Source organism: Leptosomus discolor, chromosome 16 (assembly GCF_034619465.1).
Source record: "Leptosomus discolor isolate bLepDis1 chromosome 16, bLepDis1.hap2, whole genome shotgun sequence".
Classification (NCBI taxonomy): domain Eukaryota; kingdom Metazoa; phylum Chordata; class Aves; order Leptosomiformes; family Leptosomidae; genus Leptosomus; species Leptosomus discolor.
Genome location: NC_141406.1, coordinates 5080473 through 5107967, shown reverse-complemented (window position 1 = coordinate 5107967; position 27495 = coordinate 5080473). Strand labels below are relative to the sequence as shown.

Below are 27495 nucleotides of genomic sequence, written 5' to 3'. Positions count from 1 at the left end.
TTATGCAAAGAAGGCATGGCAAAATACAGCCACAGTCAACAGGATGATGCCGTTGATATTCACAACATTTCTCCAAAGTGGCACTTCGCTTGTGTCAGTCAGTTTCTTCTTCAATGCTTCCTCTTCCTCCTTGCTCAGTTTGGGTCCTTTTTGTTGATCTAAGCCACAGAACCAGTTGTAGGCTTTCTTAAAACACCCCAGTTCTTCTCCACTTTCCTCGTTAACTGGGAAGAATAACACACTGGTCAAGAAATGCAAGCATGGACCCCTGCATGCACTAGGTCTCTGTGACTGAGGACATTCCTGTACTTAATACAGCAGCTCTGATTTATGGTCGTAGTTACACGGAAAGATTTTGCTACAAAGCAGTACAAGAATCAAGTTAATACTGTTTTCACAGCTCACCTGGAAAAAGAATGATTTTCTACATGTTGCAAGGGAGGCTTTTGCAGAAGGCACTTGCACCTCTTGCAGCCTAGAGATTTGGTCTTGTGTTGGAGAAGCACACCATACTGCAAAGTTTAAACTCCATTTTTTCAATACTTTCTATACTTTTAATTAAAAGACCAATAAATGAATTTGAGGATACTTGTAAAAAGGAACTTTGCAGCAGAACCAGAAACCTGGCAAAGAGAGCAGGTGGTTTTGCCCAGATGGATGTCTGGCAATTCATTTTCATGGTGCCATTCACTAGTTCCTTGCTCCTTCAGTCCTGGCTACTACCCACTGTTTCCAAGTGATTTCTCATGGGTTTATTCCAAATGCTAGAGTTGCATGCAGTTCTGTCAATGCACACCACCTCTGACCTAAAGCATCTCCATTTAGTCCTAGAACTGCCCCTAGCTACCTCGAGAACAAGACTTTCTCCCTTCAAATCCACCTCGCTTCTGATTTACACTGAGCTTGATAGATTGGTAGAAGGCAGATTACCAGTCATTTAAATACGTGGGGTCTGAGGTTTGTTGTTGGGGAGAGGGAGAGGGTCTTTGAATATCAAGCATGTTAATGTTCCTTCGGGGATGAAACAAGGATACTCAAATATGTTGATTGCATCTATACATATTACAACAGAAGTTACTCAGCAGTTACCTGATTCCTCATCTTTTTCATCAGCTTTGTCCTGCTCCTCATCTGCATCAAGATCAATTCGTTCCTCTTTGCTGTTCCGCAAAGACCAGCACAAGCGGTAAAGCTGCCGTGAAACAAAATGAGTTTATAAACCTACCACCTTGCTACACAGAGACAAACCAGTCTGGCCAGCAAAGCTACAAGACCATCCCAATGTCTGTTAAGTCAGCGTTTGAGATTATTAGGAGTCACTGAGGATTTTGACAGATAAATGAAGACTATTTCCTTTGCTTTCTTACAAGGACTATATGATGTGGGTAGCTGCAATGTCAGGAGGTAATGTACCAAGTACCAGTGTTTAAAATTAGTGGTTTCATTGAGTTCCATTTCTTGAGGGACTGGACTGCAATAATACTCACATGGACATCAGGAATGGGCTTAGTCATGAAGGAGACTGCCAGGATGACGATGGCGGACACCCCAAAAAGAATCATTGCAAAGTAAAGGTAGTGAATCCCACAGATGATGAACGGGCAGTTGGAAGGGTTCACACAGTTGCCAGTTCCATAGACAAACTCTGCAATCATTCTGCTGAGCCCAGCTAGCAGCCCAACCACCAGGCCCCAGAAGGCACCCTGCAGACAAAGTGACAGAAGTTATCCAAATGAGTAATTTCAGGCATGGAAATAAGCTCTAAGCCCTGAATAGCTGCTGGAGGAAACGTGGAGGTAGTTATGGGTTACATTGCCTTTGGCACACGGGTTTTAACCCAGATACTTTCAGTGGCCGTATTTACGGCTCGGTGTGTTAATAAATCTGAAAGCGGCAATGACAAGCAGCTCGGAGAAAGAATATGGAGAACACCGTATCCAGCGTATTTCTAAAAGTTCACCCATCTCCACACAATGCTCTCCTTACACAGGACAGGCTCTAGCCACAGACTGCACATCCCAAGGGTTGTTCTCACATCTTCCTGTCTTTGAGGGCTGAATCCCTGACAGTTCTAGTATGATGGAACCAGCTAGCAAGTGTGTGTCCTTCCTCCTGAAACATGTGTCTGGTTTATCTTCTAATGACCTTCTTAGTAATTAGTTAAAAGTCACTTCTCAATACTTTTGGTGGATGTTTCACTGCTAGGCAGATATTACTCTAGCCCAAAGTACAGAAATTGCGCAGATAAATCTGGGCACAAATTGAAATATGGGAAATCCTGTTTAAACATTTGGTTTGGTTTGTTTCATTGTAAGGGTGATGGAACATTGGAACATGTTACCTAGAGACATTGTGGAGTCTCTAGCCCTAGAGGTGTTCAAAACCCAACTGGACAGGACCTGAGCGTCCTGCTCTTGTTAGCACTGCTTTTGGGTAGTGGGGGTTGGTCTAGTCCAGAGGTGCCTTCCAATCTCAAACGTTCTCTGAGTTTGTGAAGTCAAAAAACTAATGATAGTTACACAAATCTGTAAATCCTGATTGAAAAATAATGCTGGATTTAAGAACAAAACAGTTCTAGTTGTCCCAAGAACAAAGCATGGGACAGACCTCATGCCTTCTGAGCTACTTGCAGAGGCTTAAGGACACTATTTCTCAGTTCACTGCTCTATGAATCAAAATCAGTGATTCCCAGACTAGTTCCTGAAAGCAATGGGAAATGAAGTGTGAAACAACAGCATGTTTGTGTAAAAGCCTGTTGACAAAATATAAAGTTGTCTAGAGGAAGCTGAAAGGTGGTGTGTCTGGTAAAGCAGTTTGGTGACCAATATCTTAAAAGATGACTTTCAAATATGTCTCCATAAACTATCCATTTGACACTTCTTGGCAAAGTGAGAGATAACCTAAGTTGCAGAGCTATCTAGGAATTCCTAGGTGACGGTTTATTTATCAGACATAGCAAAGAACTTTTTCAAACTCATCTCTGAAACCTCAGGCCCTGGGGTATGGAACACAGAATCCCTGGGCTGTAGTAGGATTAAAATAAACAGAAAGTTGTTGCCAATAAAAGACGCCAAAACAAAAAAGCAGTTCTCCCAAAGCCTAGAGGAACATGAAGCACACCTGTTTCCGAATTTGTACGTACCTCCTCATTGACCCGCTTGCAGAAGATAGCAAGCAGGAAGACAGCAGCAATGGGAGGTCCCAGGAAGCTAGTAACTGCCTGAATATAATCAAAGAGCTGTCCACTTTGAGCTGACTGCACCACAGGAACCCAGGCAATGCTGATGCCAATTAAAAGTACAATAAATAACCTGTAAACATAGCCAGATATTCAATTAGCAGCTATCAGAAAGAACAAAACAGCAATAAATCAATAATTTAAATGTCCATTTTGTATTTCAACCAGCAAAATCAATGATAATGGCCAATTACCATTGAACAAACAAAAGAAATCCAAGTTGGATATTGTGTCTGTCAAATATCCATCAGCATACAGCTAAACATGCAATCAAAACACAGAAAATCACTTTTTCCTTTGTTTGTTATGTCTAGAGGCAAATCAATAGCTGATCAACCAGAAGAACGAGTTCATTGATGCTATAGTATGGTATAGCATAAAGCCTATGGAGATACTTTAAAATAGTTCCCTCTGACTAGCAGTAGGAAGGTTGAGAATTGGTTTAGCTACTTCATGCACCGATTACATTGGAAGCAAGGTTGGTTGTTTTTTTCCAAGAGGGAAGCGTAGGGTGGGACAGCCGGGCCGGCCACAGCAGGCACTGCTGCGCGTGGGCCTTCACCCAGGCACTCGGCCCGGCCCTGAGGGGCTCGCTGGGCTCGTACGGCTGGGGGAGGCCCACCCACACTCACCTCCCAGCGAACATCAGCTCTTTCTCAGATGGTCGCGATCGAATTTTGGTGTAAATGTCCATGGTGAACAAAGTACTAGCGCTGTTAAAGATGGAGGTCAGGGAGCTCATAAGGGAGGCCAACATGACTGACAGCATCAGCCCCCGCAGACCTGCAATACAAAGACGTGTGAGCTGGGGCGAGCGTTCAGCGAAGCGTCTCGCACGCGGCACCGTCCACAGCGCGGGTCTGACCCTTTCGAGTCAGCAGCCAGGAGCGTGCCCGGCATATTGATGTGCTGCTGCTGCCTGACGGTCTCTTGCAACGCAAGCAGAGCGATGTCTGCCGAGCTTTGGAAAAGCCGTTTACAGCAGTGGTACGGCAACTATGGAGATTTTAGAACATAGGCACTTCTTTTGTGAATGCTGTCTGATTAAATGCTGAAATAAAAAGAAAATAATACTAAGCAGACTTTCCCCAACAGTTATAAAAATAATTTCTCTTGTTCACAGGCAAGTGCTCACTTGCTTGCAGTGTATTTGTAAACCAGTAGTTTGGAAAAAAAAAAAAAATTCTTTTACGGCTTGAAAATCAAAGTAAGCCACTTTTCCAGGTGGTATGATCCAGTCAGCACAGCATGGGGAAGTACTGTAGGCTTTTAATAATACTATGCACAACAGTTACAATACAACGGGGAAGCGCTAAAGATATCAGGGAATTAAATCATAACCATTCTTTCTAGCCTTATGAACCAACTCTGTGGTTTTCTGCAGAAATTTCTCTTCTATGTATACCTAGTCCTCTCCAGAGTGGTGCCTTATTCTTTCATTGAACAGGCATCCCATGGGACAACGTGTACACAGAAGATTTTCTCCTCCCACCTCCGTGGGTTTAGCAGGACTGTGGGTGTATGTCCCCGACTCAGAGACTGGCAGAGACGGTCTTTTATAAATCATTGGCAAAGCAGGTTATTTTTTACCTTCACAGAAAGGGAGCTCAATTACAGTTTCATCACCCGGCATTTGCCAGCTGAGGGCTGACAGTGTCAGCATGTAGCCATTCTGCACCGACAGCTACAACTAATACAGACTACCCCTTTGATTAATAGTACATAGCTCCAGCAAGATTTTTTGAACTACATCTGGGACTTGAGCTGCCTCTATCGCCTTTTACAGTCTGGCAGACTCACCTTTCCTAAAACAAACAAACAAATACAGACAGTGTCTTACCATTTGGCATAAGCTCCACTACCATTGTTGGGTAAGCAATATTTGTACAGCCAACTGCGGTGCCACAGTACTGCTGGCAGACTTCAGGCACCACACAAGCCACCACATCTGAGGAGAGGATAATGAGACAGGGTTAGACAAGGTCGTATAAACAACAGATTGCTCCCAAATTAGTAGAGCCTCGAAAATTTATCTCTCTGTGTTGAACCACTGGACTGACATGCTTGCTACCATCCTTGGTCTGCTGGCAGGGAGGCAGGTGATCCTAAGCATCTATCTTTCCTTTCCTCTCTAAAAGAATGCTGAAAAGTGCTGCAGGTCAAAAACAATTTTACAAATCAGCATTTGTCAGACCAGGACTGAACAGCACAAGGAGAGCAAGTAGAAGAACAGGCAGAGGAACAGGAACACGAAGACCCCTCCCTCCAACCTGAACATCTCTCCTCTGCCTGCTGTTAAACACACCGATGGTCAGAGAGAAAAGAGATTGGCGTTTCCCCCACACTGCACTAGGGACTGTACAATGACCCAAAATATAACTGTGACTGATGATCCTCTTCCTCTGACTGCCGGCAGAGCACCAGTCCTGGGCAGCATTTTCCACTTGTTCAGCCAGAGTGGGTCTGTAACAAACAGACAGCTGGGGAGGGACACTGGGATTTCTCTGCTCTAAACCAGACAGCAATGGCATGAGCAGAAACCTGGAATCGGGGAAAAGAGGAAGACCTGTGGCTTCACAGTGTAGTTAGTTTTTGTGCATACATGTGCCTGGACAGTTTGGATGACAAGATGACAAACACACACATATTTTGGAAAAGACAGAGAAGAGGAAATTGAGAGAGATTGGCAGTGACAGACAGGCAGCAAGAAGAAATTTGTGTTTCTGTATACATATGCGTACCTGTATACAAAATTCGGCTGATCATTCCAGGCATCACTATAATAAACATGGGCAAGAGTTTCAGGTATCCACACATGATACAACCAGCCTTCACGTGGGACATGTTCTTGCCAGAGAGACATCTTTGGACAATAACCTGTCAATGGGACATGGCAAGCATGCATGACTCAACCAAGAATAGCATTTCCCTGAACACACCATGCCAGGTTCCAGATATAAGGTACTTCTTGAACTCTGTCATAGCGAAAGAGCCTATTTACTGTTTCTGTCACTAGGAAAAATAACAACTACAAGAAAATCAAGGGATATATTTGAAATAAGTAAAGGAAAATATCATTTACCCAGTGTATGTTTAAGAGGTAAGACTCTTTCTCACAAGATGTACTTAAAGCAGATAGACCAAAAAGCCAAAAAAGAATAAAATATTTATGTGAGCAATAGATAGTTACAGTGGGGTTTGGTTTTTTTTTCTTTCATTTGTTTACAACTTGTGAAGATTATCTTTCTCACAACTCAGGTTGAAGACAGATCACTTGCTAGAGATTGGGCACATTCTCATGTCGCAGTTGCAGGAGCACAATTTCCTCTACTCGTGTTAGTGTGATCTCCCAGGGAAACTGGACGGTAGGTTTTAGGGAGAAGGAAGGAGGACTAGCAAAGTCTCCAGACTGAAAGACCTGATGTAAAGAACATCCTCCCAAGACTCTGCATGCGAAGATGAAAGCCACACAAATAGGAAACAAACTCATGCAACCGAATGGGGAAGCTTATCTAGACCCAGGCTAACGAGGACGATTTGGTACATGGTTTCCTAAGGAAATGTTCACATTACAACCTCTCTGTGTTTTTACACGTGGTCACACACAAAAAATGAGAAAGGAATTATAGCAGTATTTGCTGGGCACAGTGCATTGAAAGACCACCCATTCCATTTTCTCACGTGTGGGAGGCGTTTAGAAACCAGAAACTGAAAAGTCACTGACCAGTCTTGAAATAACTGCCATTTCTGTGACCCAGCTTTGAATTACAGTGGGGGAAGAGTACCCCCAGATCACACTAGACTGCAGAGTTCTGTGTTCTACATTCAAGGCACATGGCTTCCACATTACCTGATCCGTGCACCAGTACCACAAAGCAAGGATGCTCAAACCAAAGATGAGCCCTGGCCATGGCATATCACCAGTGACAGCATCTCGGAAGATGTGAAAGGAATCCTCCCGAGGAGTGTAGCATTCTGCTTTAATTGTAGTATTCCCGTAGGAGACATTGGATGGAATTGCTTCCATGTACTTCTGCATGAATGCATCATACCCTCCTACTTCAGCAAATGCTGAAAAACAGAAAGTAGAAGTAGCAATGAAGTATTTGATACTCTCAAATAGAGCTAGAGAATGTGAGGAGGAAAACCTCCTTAATATGGACGTAAAAAGCCCTAGCCAGTATACATCAACATTTTCAGAAAAGAGTGTACAGTGTTTTGTCAGTATTCACACAACCGAAGTGACCTTTCTTTTTAGGTTTTTGTATGGCTTGCAAGTGTTGGTTTGGGCTCTGCTGTCCCAACACCTCTTACACGTGCTTGCCAAGAACTTAAATGAAGATACGTTATTTCCACACACCATTAACCTCAGGAGAACCTAAGGCAGGGTCTTACCAGGTTAGGTCAGTCTGAAGTTCTTTCTGTGGTAACAATGGTGGAATAATTTCATTTCAGTGAAAGACTTAGCTAGAGGAAAACCAAGTGCTGAGTAACTAGAAGGATAATGAAAGGACACTACAAATTCATGGAATCTTATCACTACTTCTTTCTTTCTTACAATCACTTCCTATTAATTCTCTTTAAGAGCACGATTCCTGTTTTAAAATGCCTGTGGTCTTCTGCACACACACATTGTCCTGTTCATAAACATTCAGCTTGTATCTTTCGTCCAGCTGGCAGCATAATGACATCCACAGATCAACGACAAGGCTTACTTAGAATGTTAATATGTTTGGGTTGTTTTAACACAGGCTAGCAGCTAGAAACAAGGAAAAAATATGCAGTGTGACCAACAGCTCTTCACTTTGAATCAGGTTTCGTGCATTAACATCTGAATATCTATGAAATTATAATCTTCTTAAAACAAGATACTCTCTGAACTTCTCAAGAGTACCATCATCACCTGCAAACAACTCTGCCTTTACCTCATTAGCCATCACAAGTCCTGTTCTGTCATGGGATGCTGTACGTTATCTTACGCATTCACCTGCGCTTGGAGATGGAGTGGTCCCAGTGACTAAAGGGCTTGGCAATACGCCCATTTTTTTCCCCTGATATATAGGCGTGTGAACTGGCATCTGCTGGTTAAGATAACAGGGTTCCACATGCAGGATCCATTTCTGTAGCCACTGTGGGATTTGTGGTTGAACATTCCAGGTGAATTCACCTGATTTACTTACCAAATCCCATGAGAATAAAGGATCCCACTACCATGATAAATGTTTGTAAGGTGTCCGTGTAAATCACAGCTGCAAGGCCACCTAATGGCAAAGAAAAGTCAAGACAAATAGGTTAGGCCCTGGGGAAATCCTTTTCTTACTTTTCTCACCGTCTTTGTCTTTCAGACAAAGAGCACTATAAATAACTTCTCTTTCAGGTTTTCCTTTCTCCCCTCTTACCCACCTCCCCTCTTCTATTCTTTCTGGCTCCCCTAACTTCTTTGATTTGTCAGACTGCTCTGCAAACTCACCTGTGATGGTGTAAAGAGCAGTAATAGCGAGCAGGATAATTATGGCCAAATAAAGATTCAGGCCTATGGCCAGCTGTATAAATACAGCTCCAGAGAATATGTCTGCCTACAAAAGATAAAATGATAGATTAAGCAATGTTTAAATTCATGATGATGGCACATTACACATTCATGATGAGGGTACTGAAATACACACCCCCCCCCCAGTACTGCGCACACACAAAAAAGTGCAAAATCAAAATAGAGACCGTTTTATGCAACTGCCAGACTCCTCTCAGTGCCGCGCTCCTTTCAGTACAAGTTTACTTGTTCACAAGTAACACTTCTCCAAGAATTTCCAGATCTTTTTCAATGGCTCCATTTAGCTAGACACAGTCACCTCGCTACTCTGTGCTTACGTACTGAGAGATGGCTTAACAACGAATTGAAGTTCAGGTTACACTTGCTGCTATGTGCAGGGATGGACTCTGTGACACCTCCAAGACACAGCATGGTTCTCTTTATGTGATGCTACTCTGTAAGTCTCTTGTTTTCCCTTTACTGCTTGCATACCTGTGGTATGGCTAGTCCTGCTGGTTCAGGACAAATGGTGATTAAAGGCAAACATCTTATATTATCTCTGTTTTTAAGTTCCTGTCAGAATAATTGACATCAGTAGGTTAACAGAAGAGACCTTTAGCTCTTGCGTAAGACAGGAATTGTTCAGGTTTCAGAGTATCACTCTGGGATTTTAATCTATTAAATCAGTTCCTGATTTAGAGATAATTTGCATCAATGTTATTTACCCAAGTTTGCAATCAGAATAATATACCCCAGTGCACTTCTAATGCAATACTGTAAATTACGCTTTCATTAGAGGTTTGCATCTGTACCTATCCCTGCTCCTGACCATCCAGTTCATGGGCTCGTCTCCCATCCCACCTGCATGCCTCCTTTCTGCACACCACACGGCCTACACGAGGGCTCTGTACAGGGAGTCCCATCCTCATTCAACACCACGAGGCCCAGTGGTGTGCAGCAAAATGCTGCAGGAACTGCCCATAGGCAGGGTCTGAGAAACAAAGATGAACATTACCTGTGCCCTGGGGCAAAGCCTGCACTCCCCCTTGCTGCAGGGCAGCTGCTAGGTGGCAGCTTGCTGGAGGAGCAGGAGGTGTCACAGGCCAGGCTGCGGGACAACCAGAGCCTGTGGTCACAGAACAGGCACTTGCACTGCTTTTGGCCACGGCGAGGCTGGGGTAAGGCAGGGCAGATACGCCAATCACCAGTCACACAGACTGGCTAGCTGGGAGATGCTGGATGAAGAAACCCTCTTCATTCCAGAGACACTGAAACTGAGACTGCAGGGTATGACCTCACCCTGGAGAATGAGGAAGAGGTACAGACCTTTGCAGCGAGAGGTCCTCCAACCCTACTGCCCTGACACGCAGAAAACAACCGAAGCAGAGTATGAATCACAGCAGAGGTCCCACTCCCAAAACTGCCTCTGGAACAGCTTGAGATTGAGTTCTTATAGGTTTTAGTTTGGAAGTGGGAACCAGGACCTTTAGCTTTTACCCCCTGTGGCTGTTAGACCATATCCTTTGTCCCTTCTCTAATTTTTTTCCCTATCTTTTCACACCACCGATCAGCTTACATCCCAGATATTTCTTTTATCATTCTTGGCTTTTGTTTAACCTACATATGATTAAATATTAATGGTCCTAAAATGACGCCCAGGAAGAAATGTGTAGTTAATTATTTAGCATCCTGAGCAATATATCAGCTTCTTCAAATTGCTGAGTTACCTTCCAACTTCCCTGTTCCTCCCTCTCAATTAGATTATTGCCTTCCAATATTTCTTTGTTTCCCCATTCATACTCTTCTATGGACACTATTTAATCTTTATCTTGACTCTGAACACAGTAAATGTTTCCTTTACATTACAGGCTATCTCTCCAAAGCCACTCACAGATCACGCAGAACACATGCCAACTGAGTGAATCCAGCTGCAAAGTTAATGTGGGGGTTGGGGCAGTGGCACATACTCTTTACCCCCTGCACCGTGCAGACCTAAGAGGAGTTTATCCTTCTCCCTCCTCCTCCCCTGGTAAGTCTACTGAAAGTTGCGTAATGAACGTAAAGAAAATGCTGTAACACATTTAGAAATTCCAGTTTACAATTTCTGAGTTCTTCAAAAGCATTCAGGTCTTAATCCCTTTTTGTCTTGTCTTAATTTAGTCAATTACTCTCCATCAAGATTTTATTTTTACTAGGCCATTTGCTTTGGCATAATGACCAATATCAGAAACGCTGGTGGCTAGCAAGCCCCTGAAAGCCGCTATGGGCATTACTCACAAAGCACTGCACGCTCAGGCAGCATGCACACGTGAGGCACCTGTGCAACAGGAATCCTTTGGGCTCAAAGATCACGTGTGTTCTGATCCCAAAGATCAAGACCTTGCAGCATAGCCTTGTCTGGCAAGTGGCTGACTAGCCCCAAAACAAGGTAAGAAATCAACAAAAAAATACACAGGAAATGTGCAGGAAAAAAAGAAATGGTAACAACCTTGTACAGAGGTGTGCAAAGGGAATCTGCTCATCAGATGGTGGTGGGCACTGTACCAGAAAGAGCATGACAGGACTCACATGACCTGGTGTATTATATTGTCCATTGGAAAGCACCATAATAATTCTAATATCAAGAACATTACATAATATTTTAACACATCAAGGAAGCAGCAGATGAAATAACCACCCCAGAAACGAGATGCCACTCTTCTACAAGGATAAGTGGCAGTATCACTGCTAGTCAAACTGATAGGTGTGACTTCCCGTTAAGGGCAGGGCAGGGCAGGAACACATCCTTCTATATCAAATCTCAATAAGCCCTGAAGGTCACAAGGGAGCATTTGCAAAGGCAGCGGTCAAGGAAGTAAAATGAGTAAAATGCAAATCTCCAAGCCAGCTATGGCATGGGTTGTCAACACATGAGTATGTTTGGGTATACAACGTGCCTCTGGGAAGAGAGACCTGTGCTACCTTCACATACCACACACATCTCTACACAGCACCAAAGAGTTAGCCACAGTCCAGGACAGAACACCCCTTCCCTTTCTGCTTCTGGAGCTGGTTCATCTGGATGATGGGGAAGGTGTTGCATAGCGTGGTACCAAAAAACCTACTCTGACACCCTCTGACAGTACCTGAAACCTCCAAGGAATTTGACTGTTCTGCCTGTTCTGAATAAGATTTGGCAAGTAAATCAGACCTGGGCAAATCCTGCCCTACTGAGTATAGTGACAGAAGACAACAATGCAGAAGACATGTTTGCATACTACAGAAACACACACATTTGTGCATGGGACAGACACTGTCAGAGTTGTTCTAGGCAGTAGGGAAACAAGAGAAATGGTTAGAGAAGCTTGTGCAGCAGATTCTTCTGCTGTATGGCATAGACACCCAGCTCCATGGCAATCCCCCGTGCACATCTGGAATAACTGGATTGATGGGAAGCTGGGATGGGTCACTGGTAGTGTGCAGCCCAGCTAATCTGCTGCTGTATGGATCTCTTGACTATTGCTTTACTCCCTAATAAGACAGGACCACAAAAGCAGGAGAGGCTACTTCAGCCCCATGACCCCACTGGAAGCTTAAATGGAGAACCTGTCTTGCCTCAAGCAAGATATCCAACTGGAATGGGGTCCTGCACCTGGGTCAGGGCCATCCCAAGCACAGATACAGGCTGGGCAATGAGTAGATCGAGAGCAGCCCTGGGGAGAATGGATGAAAAACTGAATATGACCCAGCAACGTGCGCGCTCAGCCCAGAAAGCCAACGGCATCCTGGGCTGCATCCAGAGCAGCGTGGCCAGCAGGTCCAGGGAGGGGATCCTCCTCCTCTGCTCTGCATCCAGCTCTGGGGCCCCCAGCACAAGAAAGAGATGGACCTGCTCGAGCAGGTCCAGAGGAGGATCCCAAAGATGCTCAGGGGGCTGGAGCAGCTCCCCTGTGAGCACAGGCTGAGAGAGTTGGGGTTGTTCAGCCTGGAGAGGGGAAGGCTCCAGGGAGACCTTACAGTGGCCTTCCAGTGCTGAAAGGGGGCCTGCAGGAAAGGTGGGGAGGGACTCTTGATCGGGGGGTGTAGTGATAGGATGAAGGGTAATGCTTTCAAACTGAAAAAGGGGAGATTTAGATTAGATAAAACGAAGAAATTCTTCACTGAGAGGGTGGCGAGACACTGGCACAGGTTGCCCAGAGCAGCTGTGGCTGCCCCCTCCCTGGCAGTGTTCAAGGCCAGGTTGGATGGGGCTTGGAGCAACCTGATCTGGAAGGTGTCCCTGCCCATGCCCGGGGGTTGGAACTAGATGGTCTTTAAGGTCCCTTCCAGCCCAAACCGTTCTGAGTGTCTGTGATTCTACAAAATCTCGTGACCTGATCCTTAGGCATGGTAGAGACTGGAGATAAAAGATAGACAGTAAATTCAGAACGTATGTAACACCTTGATGGGCTCATTACAAACATGTGTTGCAGAATAGGGCTGTGAGTCATCTGACTGGAAGAGTTTCTCAGCTGCTAGAGCTGCCAGAACTCTGTGTCATACCTGGGATTTCTGGTTACGGTAGTTAAACACAACAGCAGCAAATTAACTAATCCTTTTGAAATATATGGAAATCCAACTCTGAGGCTAGCTCCACAGTACTAACCTGTTTAATTTATAACCTTTCTGAGGATCAGTTATCATGAAGATGTGAGAATGAGAGCAAAAGGCCAGTCTTTTAGCTTAAATTGCACTATTATCACTCAGCTCCCATTCAGAGGGCAAAGAGTAACCTGCCATGGCAACTTCTGCAAAACAACACATTGAGGTACGCCTGGACTGTGGCCTTCTTCAGAGGCTTGGTAGTTTCAAGATATACGGAGAAGTCCCTTCACTACTTCACAGAAACACAACCACTTACTCAATAAACATTAACTTCATAGCACCTTAAACTTTATACCAACCACTTGCCCATTAAAAGAATCTCTTCTCTTCCCTCAGCTGTTATAATTTCCCCCCTTGGCATTTCCCCACTCCCTTTTTTTCTAATTCCTATTATTCTTTTTTTCCCCATAGGCCTTCTTGCTCTTTTCCCTCATCTATATTACTGATGGCATGTTCACCAGAGGATAAACACATAAAGATGAAGTTTGGGAACAAAAATTCCTGCCGTATGTTTCACAGATCCCTAGGATAACAGACTGTAATACAATACAGGTTTCCCTCCACTCTGACTTGTTCTAGAAGAGAGCATAAGTAGAAGTAAACCTTAAAACCTAAAAAAAAAAAAAAAAAAAAAAAAAAAAAAAAAAAGAGAGAAAGCACAAGCAGCAAGACACATTGCCCAGGAGGAAAAAACTTGGATTGCAGAACAGATCTGGATATACCATCTCACTAGATAGAATAAAGAAAACACAAAAACATTTACAGTCCTTAATTCAACCAAGGGCTCCATATCAGAAACAATTGACCAATTGTGCAAGCAATATTGTAAATGGGAGTTTCTTTTCTTTAGATCAATGTAGGATGGAAGAAATGCTCTAAAAGTTTTACTTACTGAGATCTTTGTGAAAATATACAGGATCAGAGAAAGGACTGACAGGTAGACCTGAATCCTTTTCCCACCAAAACGCTTCCTCAGATACTCTGGCATTGTCACCACCTGCAGGGGGGGGTAGATAAGGTTTCAGATAAGGGGGAACGGATACAAAGCAAATTAGAAGAAGTTTTTTGCTACTCAGGTACTGTAAGAGTGGAGTGCAAATGGAGGGGAGCTGCAAATGCAGTTGCAAGGAAGAGCAGCTCCAGGCATCAAAGGAGAACAAGGAGAGTACCCAGTACTTCTCAGCTCAGGTCTCAGAACAGAACCCTCACTCTTGAAATATATACAGACGTAACATAGTGCAGTTCCAGCACACTCAGACCTCGTGCCATTCATAACGGCTTTGCAATTTTCAAGACCTGATCCACAAACACGAGCAGCAAAGAAAAGCAAAACGTACTGTTTTGACTTACCCCAGCTTTGACGTAGATGGGTACAAAGATCCATCCCAGAATAACCACAAGTATCAGAGCCTGCAGCCGAGACAAGATGAGCTGAATTAGCCTCCTCTCTCTAGACAGCACTCCCAAAGACCACTTATCAGACCCAATAGCAGCTAGAGACCATTGAAACCACATAAACCTGGCTATTGCTGGGGTGGGGGGAAGGAGGGACTGCTCTGTCCTTTGATTTACAGTTGAAAATTTGGGAATGAAATCTTGGACAAAAAATTTGTCAGGTATTATGCAGCCTGGTATTTCATGCTAGATGCCCCAGAGAAGCACACATGATAATAATATATTTTCTAGAAAAACAGCTGATTTCTGCTCACAGGATTGCCCTCAAGTATCAAAGCATCACTCCACTAGCAGCACCAGACTATCCTAGCCCTCTTTGGAGCAAGCCTGGGCAGCCTGGTTTAATGATGGTTAAAATGCAACCAGCCCATAGGACTACCATTTCTGGGAAATGTTAAGGAAGGTGAAGTCTGCTACCCGAGACCTATTTGCTAGCATCTTGATCCCAGAGCCACTAACGCAGGGCGCTTTCCCCCTCACAATCGGGTGTGCTGCAATGGTGGGTTGTGACGTCTGTAAACCTAGGTACTGGCGAGAGCAGCCCTTCTTTTGATTACTATTTTGATCACTAACTGCCTTCTGCACTGGGTCTCTGTGAGATGGCCGTATCCTTTACAACAATCTCACATACTGTACAGGATGTACCACATGCTAAAATATTTTGTATTTCCACATTATGATTTTATAATATATTTTCTGTTACCATGTGTATTTTGCAAACTATAGATCTTCCTGCATTGCACTGTCAGAGTTTTCTGACTTAAATGGCTAGCAAATGCTGTCTCATGTAGAGGGGTACATATTTAAATTGACAAATACAGAACAAAATCCTACTCTCAGAGCTGCACTCTGCATTTATTCTGCCCACAGGGCTTAAAGGGCTTCTTTAACTACCTCTTTTAAGTTCTGCCCTTAAATCAAAACCATCAGATGGACAAGAAATACTGGGTCAGCCTCTGCTGTCATACTAACACAAATTAGAAGTAATTTCAGTGGAATAAGAGTGATACACAAGGATGATAATAGTAAAACTCAGTATTTCTTTCAAAAGGAGAATCAGATTATACAGTCTGGAGCAATATTTGCACCATGTCTATTAACCTGTACACCAGTTCCACTACGTCGTAAGTAACTATGTAGTGTATCTGCTCACACACATGCATCATTGCTTCTTTCTAAACAACAGTTATTGTACGCTGTATATTAATATTAGTCCACAGAGAATCTCCTAGGAGATGAAGTGTTAGAGGTGGGTATGTTTGAATACTATGAAATTTCAAGCAATGCTTGCTCCGTTTTGTTTTGCTTAGTTTTGGTACAAAGAGAAGGGGAATCAGGTTTTTTACAGGACTAGTGTAATCAAATAGAGAAAGATGAAACATTAAATGTGCACAGCTGATAGAGTTCATTTTAGCCTTTATCCTCTCCTTAAATATTTATATCATATAAGTACTTGACTATTTGCAGCAAGGAAAAAAGCCAAGTCCCTCAGGGTGCTATGCTTCTTTCACTGCACAGAATTAAATGCAAGGGAAGTATTGACCTATGTATGCTCATTAAGTCCTTTGTGTCATGGTATAATCCCTTCCATGAAGGTGAATTAAGCAGAACAAGGGCATTATTATCCACACCCACAGAGCCTGAGAATACAAGGAAATGGACTGAATTAGCTCTTGTGAATCTGCATGCTGTTGCAGTTAACACTAAGTCCTCAGACCCCAAGCAGTTCATTTAAAGTCAGCTTGGCCGTCCCTACCCTATACTGCAGCCATAAGAAAACACACACATAATTAGAGGAAGGAGAAAGTAAAGAGGAAAAGATTTTTGGAATGCAGGTGATTGTGAAGGATGCCCAAAATTTCTTACAGCCTGTGAAGGAATTAAAGCCCCTTCAACAATTCCTACATAGCAAAATGCTGTAAAAAAATACTATGGATTACAAAACTAATAAATTCTTCCCAACATCCTGCAGTCTGAAAGCGCTGTTAGTAAATACTTTAAAAGTAATCAAATTATATGTATAGAGAAGAGAATCCCCCAATTTTATTTGGTTCAAACGCTCTCTGAAAAGCCTTATTCAATAGAAAAGAGTCATCTTCTCCCAGTGGCTTGGACAAGGATCAAGGAGGACGAGTTAAATAGTAGCTTAGATAGATTGGCACTTACTGGTCTGTACAGAAAACAAGTGTTGCAAAGCACAAACTTTGACAGTCCTAAATTATTAGGCAATGTTATTTTGATTAACCTCTGCAGATAATCCTGATGACACAAACAGGTTCACTTAGATGCATGCCACTTACATTCCATTCATATCCTCCGATGGCAATTCCTCCAGCTGCTGCTGTTCCTGCTATTCCCACAAAATGTCCACTGCCAATGTTACTGGCAAACAGAGAAGCACCAATCTGGAAACAGAAAGAACAATATTTGACTCAGGCGCTGTTCATGGTAACTTGAAAAAATCATGTTCATTTGGCATTGTGAACTCATGCCTATCTATCGTCAGATGGTGATGATGAGAATGATTGACAACCAACTTCCTTGACAACTCTCGAGACTCCCTCTTTTACTGTTCCCCCTTCAAACCTGAGACTCCAGCCATCATATCTACAACAATGAGAATGAATAGGAAGTTACAAGATGATCTGCTTCCAGTCGAGGCAGTTTATGACACCAATATAGACTTTAAAACATTTGCAAAACTTGACTAACTTACATTTGGCTGATACCCAAACAATTAGGGAAGCAGGCTGCGCTCTGTCCTGCTCAAGGAGGAAGCAATAAGTGCATACCCACTTGTCAAACTGGCACTCCCTATTTCTGTGGGACTAACTGTGGAACTAACTGTATCATCAGTGAGAGTTGTACAGACTTTGTACTTGGTTCACTTTTAGTTAAAAGATATTTGATTACTGAATTAAATTCTGAAAGCTGCATGGCAGAAATATCTGCTAAGAAAGTTCTGGAAGATACAAACCATAGCAAATCAAAGAGTTATATTTAAGAAGTGCTGGATCTCCAAGACCCCCAAATATTGCTCTGATCATACAAACGGAACAGTGGGGAGAACATAGAGATTGATGAACAGGGAGAGATTTGAAGAAATGAAAGGTTTATGTTGGATTACAGACAGGCAGGAGCCTTCACAAAAGAGAGATTGTGCCAAAAGATCTAATTCTTTATCAAATAGCTCAGACAATAGAAAAGATGAAAAGGTATGAGCTTCATTTCCTCAAAATGAAACCATTAAAGGCAGCAGAAATTCCTGACAATAATTTACAAGGTCAGACATTGAAGGATGCAGGGTGAGAATTCAAGCATGGAAAAGAGGTTGGATTGGGTATTGTGGGCAGAACACACACGAGGCAGAGCAGTTCTGAGATGAAAAGAGGCGAATGAACATTTTTTTATTCACTTATATTTTTTCTTTATGTCCTCTGAAAGCTACAAAGAAAAAAAAAAGAAACAGGGATAAAAATAAAAGCATATAGAAAGTAGGCAAAAGAACCTCTGCGGACCAGCTTCTAATGCTCTCATTTGAGGTAGACATCTCCTGTTGAAAGATCCCAAGGTGCTAAATATGGGGATTTAGACACATGAACGTGGGACCTGCACCCGGCACATTCTTCTTATGCAGTTCCCAAGTACAGGTGGTTGCAGTATGGTCAGAGTCACCTTACAAAAGGGAGAAATATTCCTTGTCTGCAACTCACTGGGAGATTTTTAGGGTCCTAAAATGTATATAAAGGGAATTTCCAGGCCTGCAGTCACTGCAGTGCGTTCTCTGAGTAGCTGTAAAAATTAAGTCAATCTTTCTGAGAGCACAGGGATGATTGCCTGAGATTCGGGAGGATAAAAGGGATTTCATCATAGAAATCCAACTCTGAAGGTCAGATTTATTCTATAGAGCTATGCCATAGCCAGAAATAGCAACCGTGCTCTTCAACTCACAATCCTGATCTCTAATCACAAAATAGATTTTCCTCCCCTGTTTTTTATACACAACATACAAATTTATCAGGTAATTCCACTCTCTCTTTTCCAAGGTTACTTTTTTTGCCTTTCCTCAGTTTGATCTCCTGATTTCTTCTCGTCTTTTTGCACACAAATTGTTCTTTTGTTGGGACAGGAAATTTATGTCTTTAAGTTCACCCAGCTCTGGATTTTTTTTTTTAATTTTTTTTTTTTTTTTTTTTTTTTTTTTACACATTACTAGAAGTCAGTTGTGCCCTACAGAGATGTAACCAGTTTGTCATATGACAGATATTTCTACAGAAATGATGGGTATTGCAACAAGCATTAGCAAAGAAGTCAGAAAGATCACTGCTAATAAAGAAAACTTCTAACCTCTTCATGACAGCAACCATATTTTCCCAGCAATGACCATGAGAAAACAGATACCATTCATACCAAGCACTAGCACTGCTGTCCAGTGTTTTCCCTGGAGATGAATAATTAAACTTAAATCTAGGTTACCCGAAATGCAATCACCAGAAAAGATTAACCACATTATTCTCTGATTTTATTTAATACGTTCTCTCTCCTGTTTCAAAAGCTTAAAATGTACTGCGAGGAGACCCAAGAAACAAAAGCAGCTAATGAAGAACTCTAAGAACTGACAGCTGTAGCACGCTTTGGCTCAGTGCCTGAAACCTCGGGACGTATTGTAGCATCCACTGGCAATGCTGTGTTCCCATCTTCACCCGGGGTACAACTGTATAGAAAGAAAAACGCAAAACCGAAACAAAACAATGCAAAATCACTGGCGTATTTAGGGCCAGCACAAGGACAAAACAATGTGAATGGAGATACCACCTTCACCTCCTAAATTTTCTTTCTGAATTAGGGAACACCCAGTGTAGCAGAACTGCAAGGTCAACCCATACTAGTCATGGATTCAATTTAAAATTTTGTAGTTTATTGTTCTATATACATGGAAAGGTAGACCATGGCTTCGTAGCTGGGAAAACACGTGTCACCCTTCCAACTGCAGCGTGGTTAAAGCAAGAGGAGCGTTTACCAAAGAGGCTTGCACCCTGTTAGCTGCTGAGGCCAGCGGGGGAAAGAGAAATGTGCAGTCTGCCATGGCAGTACCATAAGGACGAGGGAAGAAGGCAGATGGGCTGAGGGCCCGAGCTGTCTTGCTGAAGAACTTAGTGCCGCAGTATTTTTGTGCTGAAAAGGCTGATTACTGGCATTGCTTGATGGGCCATTGGTAGATGCTGCAGTACTCCCATGCACCACCTAAAGAACGCTGGGCTGAAAGCAGGGGGTGACGGACAGAAACAATTTTCTGGAAGTGTTACCTGTTCTCAGTGAACGTGTTAGTGAACTGGTTTTAAAAACTGATCTAAGAGGAAAAGTAAAGAACAAAGTTGATTGAAAGGAACAAAAGCTGTTAAGAGGGAGAGAGAGGACAAAAACCTAAACTAACCTGAGGCAAACATGGAACATCATTAACTGTTTTAAAAACTTCTGAGAGGTCAGGTTTTAACAAGGGTGCTCTGTTCAGGAAACTACCGCCACAGTGCAGACAGATGGTGACCACTATGCCTTTCCCGTGTTAGTCATTAACCGTTTCACCTTGCTCTTTCCATTAACGTGAGGATGCACTGACACCCTGGCTCTCGCTGCTCCAAATCACACACGATGTACTTTGCACATCAGCAACCACTGCAGAAACAGTGTGCGGGCTTTACAGTTTGTGGCTTTTCTCCCTCCCGGGACCTGCTGATGCATATCCTATGCCCCAACGGCCACTTCCCTGTTGTGTGTTAGCTCAGTATCAAACTCTCTTCCCCGATCCCAAGCCCACCTTGCCTGTGGCCTTTAGCCCTTTTACAGAGAACAGCAGAGGCTCCCTCACATCAGGATGAGGTCATGAGCCTTGCCCTGAGGTATCGCTTCTCCCATGGGTCACCTGCAGAAGTTCCTTCTCAAACCCTCTCCCCTGGACAAATTTCTCATTCCCATGTTTGAGAACTACTCCTTGAACCTGTCCGTGCTTTTCTTTAACTCACAACTCTTCCCTGCAACATGTGACTTTACCTCGATGGAAGGATATCATTTTTCCTCCCTGAGTTTTTTGGGATCACCCTGAGTCACTTTGGAAAAATCAGAACACTGCTTACAATGAAACACTACTGCCACCCTTCCAAGGCTCTGAGACCCAAAGAAACAAGCGTAGGTTTTTATTCTGCTTTCCCAATTACTCCGCAAATTCTATGTATTGCATTACTGCCAAATTAAACCACATTTATTCTCTAAGCAAGAGATGGATCTACAATACATAACGAATGTATCTCTGTCTGCTGACAAGCCCGATGGCTGTTGGAACAGCACAGTCACAAGCAGGCTGATCTGATACCTTTCCACCTTTGTCCTCTGAGACAGGAACAACGCCTCCTGGCCAGCTGGAAATCTCTGACAGATTCTGTAGAAATCTGTTTCACTGAACTTTTCCTTTTCTACCAGAGCTTTGCTTTGATTACTTATTATTCTTTCTGCTCTGAAAACTACTGATTTCACACTAAAATGTATGGAATTTGACAAAATAAGTATATTTCTTATTCCACTTTACCTAAGAAAAGGAAATTCAAATCTTACTCACACCAGGTTGTCTTTCCCGGCTCCTCACAGTAGTGTCAGATTCAGCAAGTGGGGAGCATTCTGGGAACATGTGAAACTTAACTGGATGCAGAGACCAGAAAAATCATGCCAGTGGTCAGTTCTGATGGCCATGCAAAAATCTGAGGGTTTTTTTCCCCTTATTTCTTTTCTTACCTGTCTCACAAAGATCAATACATAAGTGACAACAAACAAGCTGAGTTGCATTTCTGTTTAAATTGTAGTATGCCCTTGACTCTGCATGCTTCCTACTTACTGTTCAGTAAATGTTTCTAGCCATAGCTGGACTTCAGATGCCCAGCAGATACTCTTTGTCCTATTAGCATTTCTTATGCCTCAGGAACTGACATATACAAGATAACCCATAATTTTGTGCAGACAGGTCTGTCTGCAAAACTACAGAACCTGAAGAACGAAATTCAGAAGCAGGAAAGCTTCAAAATTGAAGTTGTGGGGTTTTTTTAACTGTGCATGAAACCCTGTTAATCCCGTAAGAGCAGCTGCAACCAAAGCTGACTGTTCTCCAGGAACAGATACTTCATTTCCTACAATAGTAGAAAGTATTTGGCTGTACCTAACTCCTTCATCTAAGAAGCTACAGGTTGGTTTGCAAGGCCCACTGTTACAAAGCTGACGCTGTTCTGGAGTTTCTCTGTGTCTTTTTGGAAAAAGTAGAGCTGGTTATGAGTATTTAAAGAGCCATATGTGTCTTTCCTGAAGATATTTCCCTCAAACCCCAAGAGACCAAAACCAGTTTCTTGAAGATTCTTCTCCCAGTTTCTGTGAAAAGACTGTGGAAAGGGCACAGCATTTCCTACCATTATGATTAACTAATGACAGATTTCAATTTCTGGGAATCAGTGAGAACGTAATTATACACCTTGATCCCTAATTAACTACTGGAACTATTGAGTTGGCTCATCCACTGCACAAGGGCAGTGGTTTCAATGAACTAACACAGAAGCAACCTGTTACCTCGGCAGAACAGCAAAAAAAGACTGTGGGCTTGGTTCTGCAAAATACTGGGCAACCTTCATGGATTCTGCTGGAGCCAACAATCAGAGCCAAAGCTGGACAGATTTGGCCCAGGATAACGGTCTTGATCCTACTTTATAAACTGAGAAATCAAATCACAGTCAGGCAAAGTGACCGACAAACATACAAAATCCATATCAAAAGTGGGACTAACCTCCAGCCCTTGATTACCAGGTTATCCTCTAGTCTACTAAACCACAGCTATTATATCATTTAAGTGAACAGAATCCCTTTCCCAGACTTGTCAGTAAGAGATCCTGATACACCACTAATAAGCCTCTTTCCCTGTGGGGTCAGAAAAGCCACTTATGGCTGCCCTATAGAGCACAGAACACAGCACAACCACTGAAAAATACAATTAGTTTAAGGGAATTAAGTTTAGAACAAGTTTGTGGAAGGATTTTTTTCTTTTTTCATTTTTCTCTGTTCCAGAGAGCAATTACATGGCAAGGGTCATCCTGAAATAGCAGGGAAGAAATCTGATAAATAAGAGTCCACTTGCAAAACAACCTCCCCCACCCTGCCTCTCATCTACAGCCTGTGGAAATGTACCTGGGCTTTCCAGAACCATGCCAGGTTAGTCCTGACGTGGCACAAAAGAAAAGTCAAAGCGCAGTAGTAGTAAAACAACACAAACAGCATTAGCTGTCGCAGAACTGAGATCACATATTTGACTGAACTTTCTATACTTTCATTGGTTTCCCAGTCATTTCAGCCCCGTTTGCACTGGGTGATGGACATCCTATCTACCTGCTAAACTGTGGGAATAGGTGTTTTGGAATCTCTTTTTATCCAAGGCAAACTTTCCAAGTTAGTGCTGCTGACATGGTATTTGGTTTGTGGTTTGAGTGCTTGTTGTTTGTTTATTTTAAGTGATACCAGGAAGAATAGCAAGAAGGGTTTATTTTTATGGTGCAGAATGACACTCCTGGCATTCCAAAGGGAAGGACTGAAGGCATGCTCTAGGACTCCACTGATGACCAGCACTTCATCCATGCCGAGCTCGCAGAGTCTAGGAAGGAGACAGAGGTGATCCTAACAGCAACCACTGCACTGTAGGGTCATCCCTTCTGTCCTCCCACTGAAGGAAGGGAGCTGGCTGGATCTGTGGCGTTTGTGTTGGCAGAGAAGTCAGTGTCAGATAACCTTCCCTGGGTCTTGGGGGAATCATTAGGAGTTCTCAGTGCCACTGCAGCAAGACAGGGGTTTCTTATGGTGAGTCTTTCCTGCCTTCCACCTTCATTTACATCTGCATAAAAGGGTTTTCATATTCACCCTTGACAGACCCACAGAATGGCACAAGGTTAAAAACAGCCCACTGATTAAAGTGTCAGTTAAGCAGAGTAATCTGTTTGGGTTTTTTCTCTCTGCTGCTGAATTATGGGATTTATCTTAAAATAACTTGGAAACTTTCTCTTTCCTCAATCTTCCAGTGTAACCTGAATATTCTCAGATCTACTGCACCAAATCAGGCAACCTTTTACTGTCATTAGCCTTTAATATTTTTATGTCATTAAAGAGGCAGTCCCAATCCCTTCTAAAGGCAGAGAGCAGCTCCATGAAGCACAAGAAGACTGAAAGATGTGTAGGTATTTCTGCAGCCTACTTTAAGAAGATTCCTACATTTTTATATAACAATTTACTCTCACTCTCCTTGATCCTGTAACTGAATCCATGTGGGTGGAATCCTGAATCAAAACTCTTAATGAAGTGCAAAAACTGGATTCTGAATGCAAGATCAGCAATGTTAAGGATTTCCATTCAAGCAGATGGAAGCGTGTACAACACAAGTAATACGAAAATGCATTTGTCTAAGTTTTCTACTTTTCCAAGAAGTTACACCAAACAGACTGTATGGTCTAGAAGAAACAGATATTTGTTTCTAACATCATTTCTGCCAGAGGCCTGCTGGATGGCTATGAACATATTTTGTGTCTGTGACTTCTTTTCTCCACCCTGGAAGAGAATATATATCCCCAGAAGACAAACAATGTAAGTCACAGACAATCTTTAGATAAATTTGAACTATATTTTACATATATATTTAGCATAATATTTCCAGGATTTTCTCCTTGTACAGACCAGAACTTGTTACCAAAATTGGAAACAATAAAGCAATACAAGGAAAAATTTCAGTAAATTAATTCTTCTCTGTGATAACCTCAAACTGAGCCAGCTTCTTTGAGAAGAGTGAAAGTAATTAATTCAAAATATTAAAAAGTTTTAAAGTGGGCTGAAAGGCAAAGCATTGGATTTGTCTACACTAACATTACCAACTTATCTAGATTCAAACAAGTTGGTCACATAATCAAGACAACTCAGAGCTCAACACCAACAACTTCCTCAACACTCTTCCCTACCTATCAGGTGGCTTTTGTTGTGGTTTGCCCTGAGTCACCATGGCTAGAGAAAGAGTTTGAAGTGCATCTGCACAACATAGCCATCACAGACTCAACAGCATTGTAGATATACTTAATATTTAAGGACTAGACATAATCATAATGGAAGTGGATGTACATACACATACATACATTTTGTATACACACACACAATATATAGCACTCACCGGCCACCAAACCATGCTTCGTCCAGCCAAGAAGAATCCACCTACTGTCCCTCGGTTGGTTGAGTACATAGCCTGGAAAAAAATAAGGCAGACAGATTGAATCATATTTATTAGTATATATATAAACAGGCAAGCTATACACAGACTAAGAACAAACAGCTAGAATGAAGAGATAAAATATATGGGGAGGGTAAAGTGGAGGAAATAAACAGAGTGATTAAAAAGAACAAGCTTATGATGAAGAAAATAATACAACTGAACAGTGATTCTTGTATCTAGTTCTACATTAACCATTCAAGCTTCATTGCTTCACCTTTTATTACAGTGTGAAACATCAAAATAACATCAGCTTTAACCAAACAAATGATCACTCAAATAAAAGCTCATACGAACACTTCATCAGGGGTGCAATGCCTTTGATTTCAGGCATCAAAAAAGGCTTTAAGTTACAAGTTCATTAACAGAAAGTATGCAGCTTTTTTACTCAATACTATCCAGCCTCAGCAGATATCTACAAAAATCTGCTTTCTTGTTGTGGTATCAGCATTGTACGTGCTTCTCTCTGAAGTCCAAAAAAAAGAAGCCAACTAAAATTTCCTTTTCACATACTCATTTTCTATTTGTCAAGGGATGGGCTTTAGAGGGAAGCTTCATCCAATTTTTGTTAATGACACTGATCCAAATACTGGATTTCCATTGTCTCTTCTGATGGACTTTGAACAGGCAAATAAGAAAGAAGACTTGGGGAAATTAGCCAGATCTTTTCTTCTGATGCAGAAGAAAGGAAGTAAATACAATAGATTTACATTTAACTACACACAGCATCTGAGTAAGTATTTGTCCAATAAAGCAGACATTGTTGCTGGAAATAAATGGTTTCAGGAATTGCTCAGCACACAATCGCCTAACAAGCCACAGATCAGCCCTTTTTTTGTCGCAGACCTTTAATGCAAAGTTGAACTACAGAAACAGCCAGACATCCGTGGCAAAGACCCAGCTTCCTCCTGCAAGACAGCAAGGTGTTCAGGGATACGGGGGGCTTCAAATATTTTGCTACATTTTTGGCATCTACTACCACGATGAAGAGGTAAAGAAAAGGTGGCGTCTACTTTGTGCACACCCTAAATTTTTGGTGCTCTTCAAAACACTGCCAGGCTGCTAGAAAGGAGGCTTGTTTTGCAGCTGACTTCTCTGCTGCACCGTGAAATGGCCCCCTGGGATGCTCCTGGCAAGCAGAGGATTACTGAGGGACAATGCCTCCTCTCCGCTTGCTAATGGTCAGCCCTTCAGGTGACCAGAGAGAGCTTGCCCCAAGGAAACCGAAATTTAGTGGCATTCCACTGTTTACAGCTCTGTAGCTTGCGGTGTTGGCCTGTTATCTTCAAAGCCTCCAGCGCTGAGGTTACACCGATAGGCCAGTATCTGCCTTTCCCGTTAGCTGTGAAAGCTCTGGGCTTCGTGTTCCACTAGGCACCGAGTTTTCCCCTGCAGTCCTCAGCCCATTCAGCATGGCCGGGGTGAGGCACCGCTGGGCTCAGATCACGAACAGAAAGTCATTGCCATCACTTGCCACCCCTGAAACGGTTCCTTCCTCGCAGGTTCAACGGCCCTGCACCCTGTAGTCAAGTTCCTGCTGGCAAAAAACCCATGATAATGCTGCCCTCAAATGGCACCTGCAATCCTGACCCATCTCACTCCTTCGCTGAGAGCCATCTGCAGTCCCGGGTCTGTCACGCAGTCATAGCTGCAGTTTTACTGTTACACCACCATACTGCCCTCCCCACGCATTGGCTTCACCTCCCTTCTCCCTGAAACTCCCTCTTCTCACGATTTCCTATGGCATCACCTCACCCCACCAATTCTCGCTGCAGCCCCTGTGCTCTGCAGTGCTAAACCCCATCTCTTCACCTCTAGCCTGCTGCCTAATAGGGACCCTAGCTGGCCTGAGCTTTGCTGACCAGATCTTTCATCTCCTTTCCTGCACAAATCTCATTACTTCACCTTCCCCACTAGTTCCATTCATCCACCTAAATAGATGCCTCCCCAGGAGACAATCCCCTTTCCAGTAAATACCCACATTTTCTCCACCATGCACTTCTTAATTGTCTCAACTATGTGCCAAAATATTTATACAACTGTACATTTTCATTTACAGAGCCTTCTTCCCAAGACCCTACAAACTACCTGCTCATTAAGCAAAAAAAACCTAAAATAAAATAAAATCCCAACGTACCCATAGTCCCACTGCCAGGACTAGCAAAAAATAGATGACAATAACAGAGATGTCCGCAGGATTGTTGATCCTTATGTTGGATTCCATCCTGGTTGCTTCTCTGGCTTTCTTCTTCTTTCTCTCCTTATGTGCTTCTTGTAGAGTTCAGGTTAATGATAAACTGCTGTCATCCCTTACGTCTTATATAA

General features: G+C 42.8%; 1 protein-coding gene across 1 annotated transcript; it reads right to left on the bottom strand.

Moving 5' to 3' along the window:
• On the bottom strand, positions 1 to 27394 carry SLC5A1 (solute carrier family 5 member 1). The gene is made up of 15 exons (XM_009961917.1): positions 27308 to 27394; positions 25075 to 25146; positions 17147 to 17251; positions 14742 to 14801; positions 14284 to 14388; positions 8709 to 8814; positions 8419 to 8499; positions 7089 to 7309; positions 5980 to 6115; positions 5079 to 5186; positions 3871 to 4021; positions 3143 to 3311; positions 1488 to 1703; positions 1090 to 1192; positions 1 to 224 (listed from the first exon to the last, which is right to left on the bottom strand). Exons 1-15 carry the CDS (start codon positions 27392 to 27394, stop codon positions 1 to 3), a joined length of 1944 nt encoding a protein of 647 aa, XP_009960219.1.
• Positions 27395 to 27495: the final 101 nt, after the last annotated feature.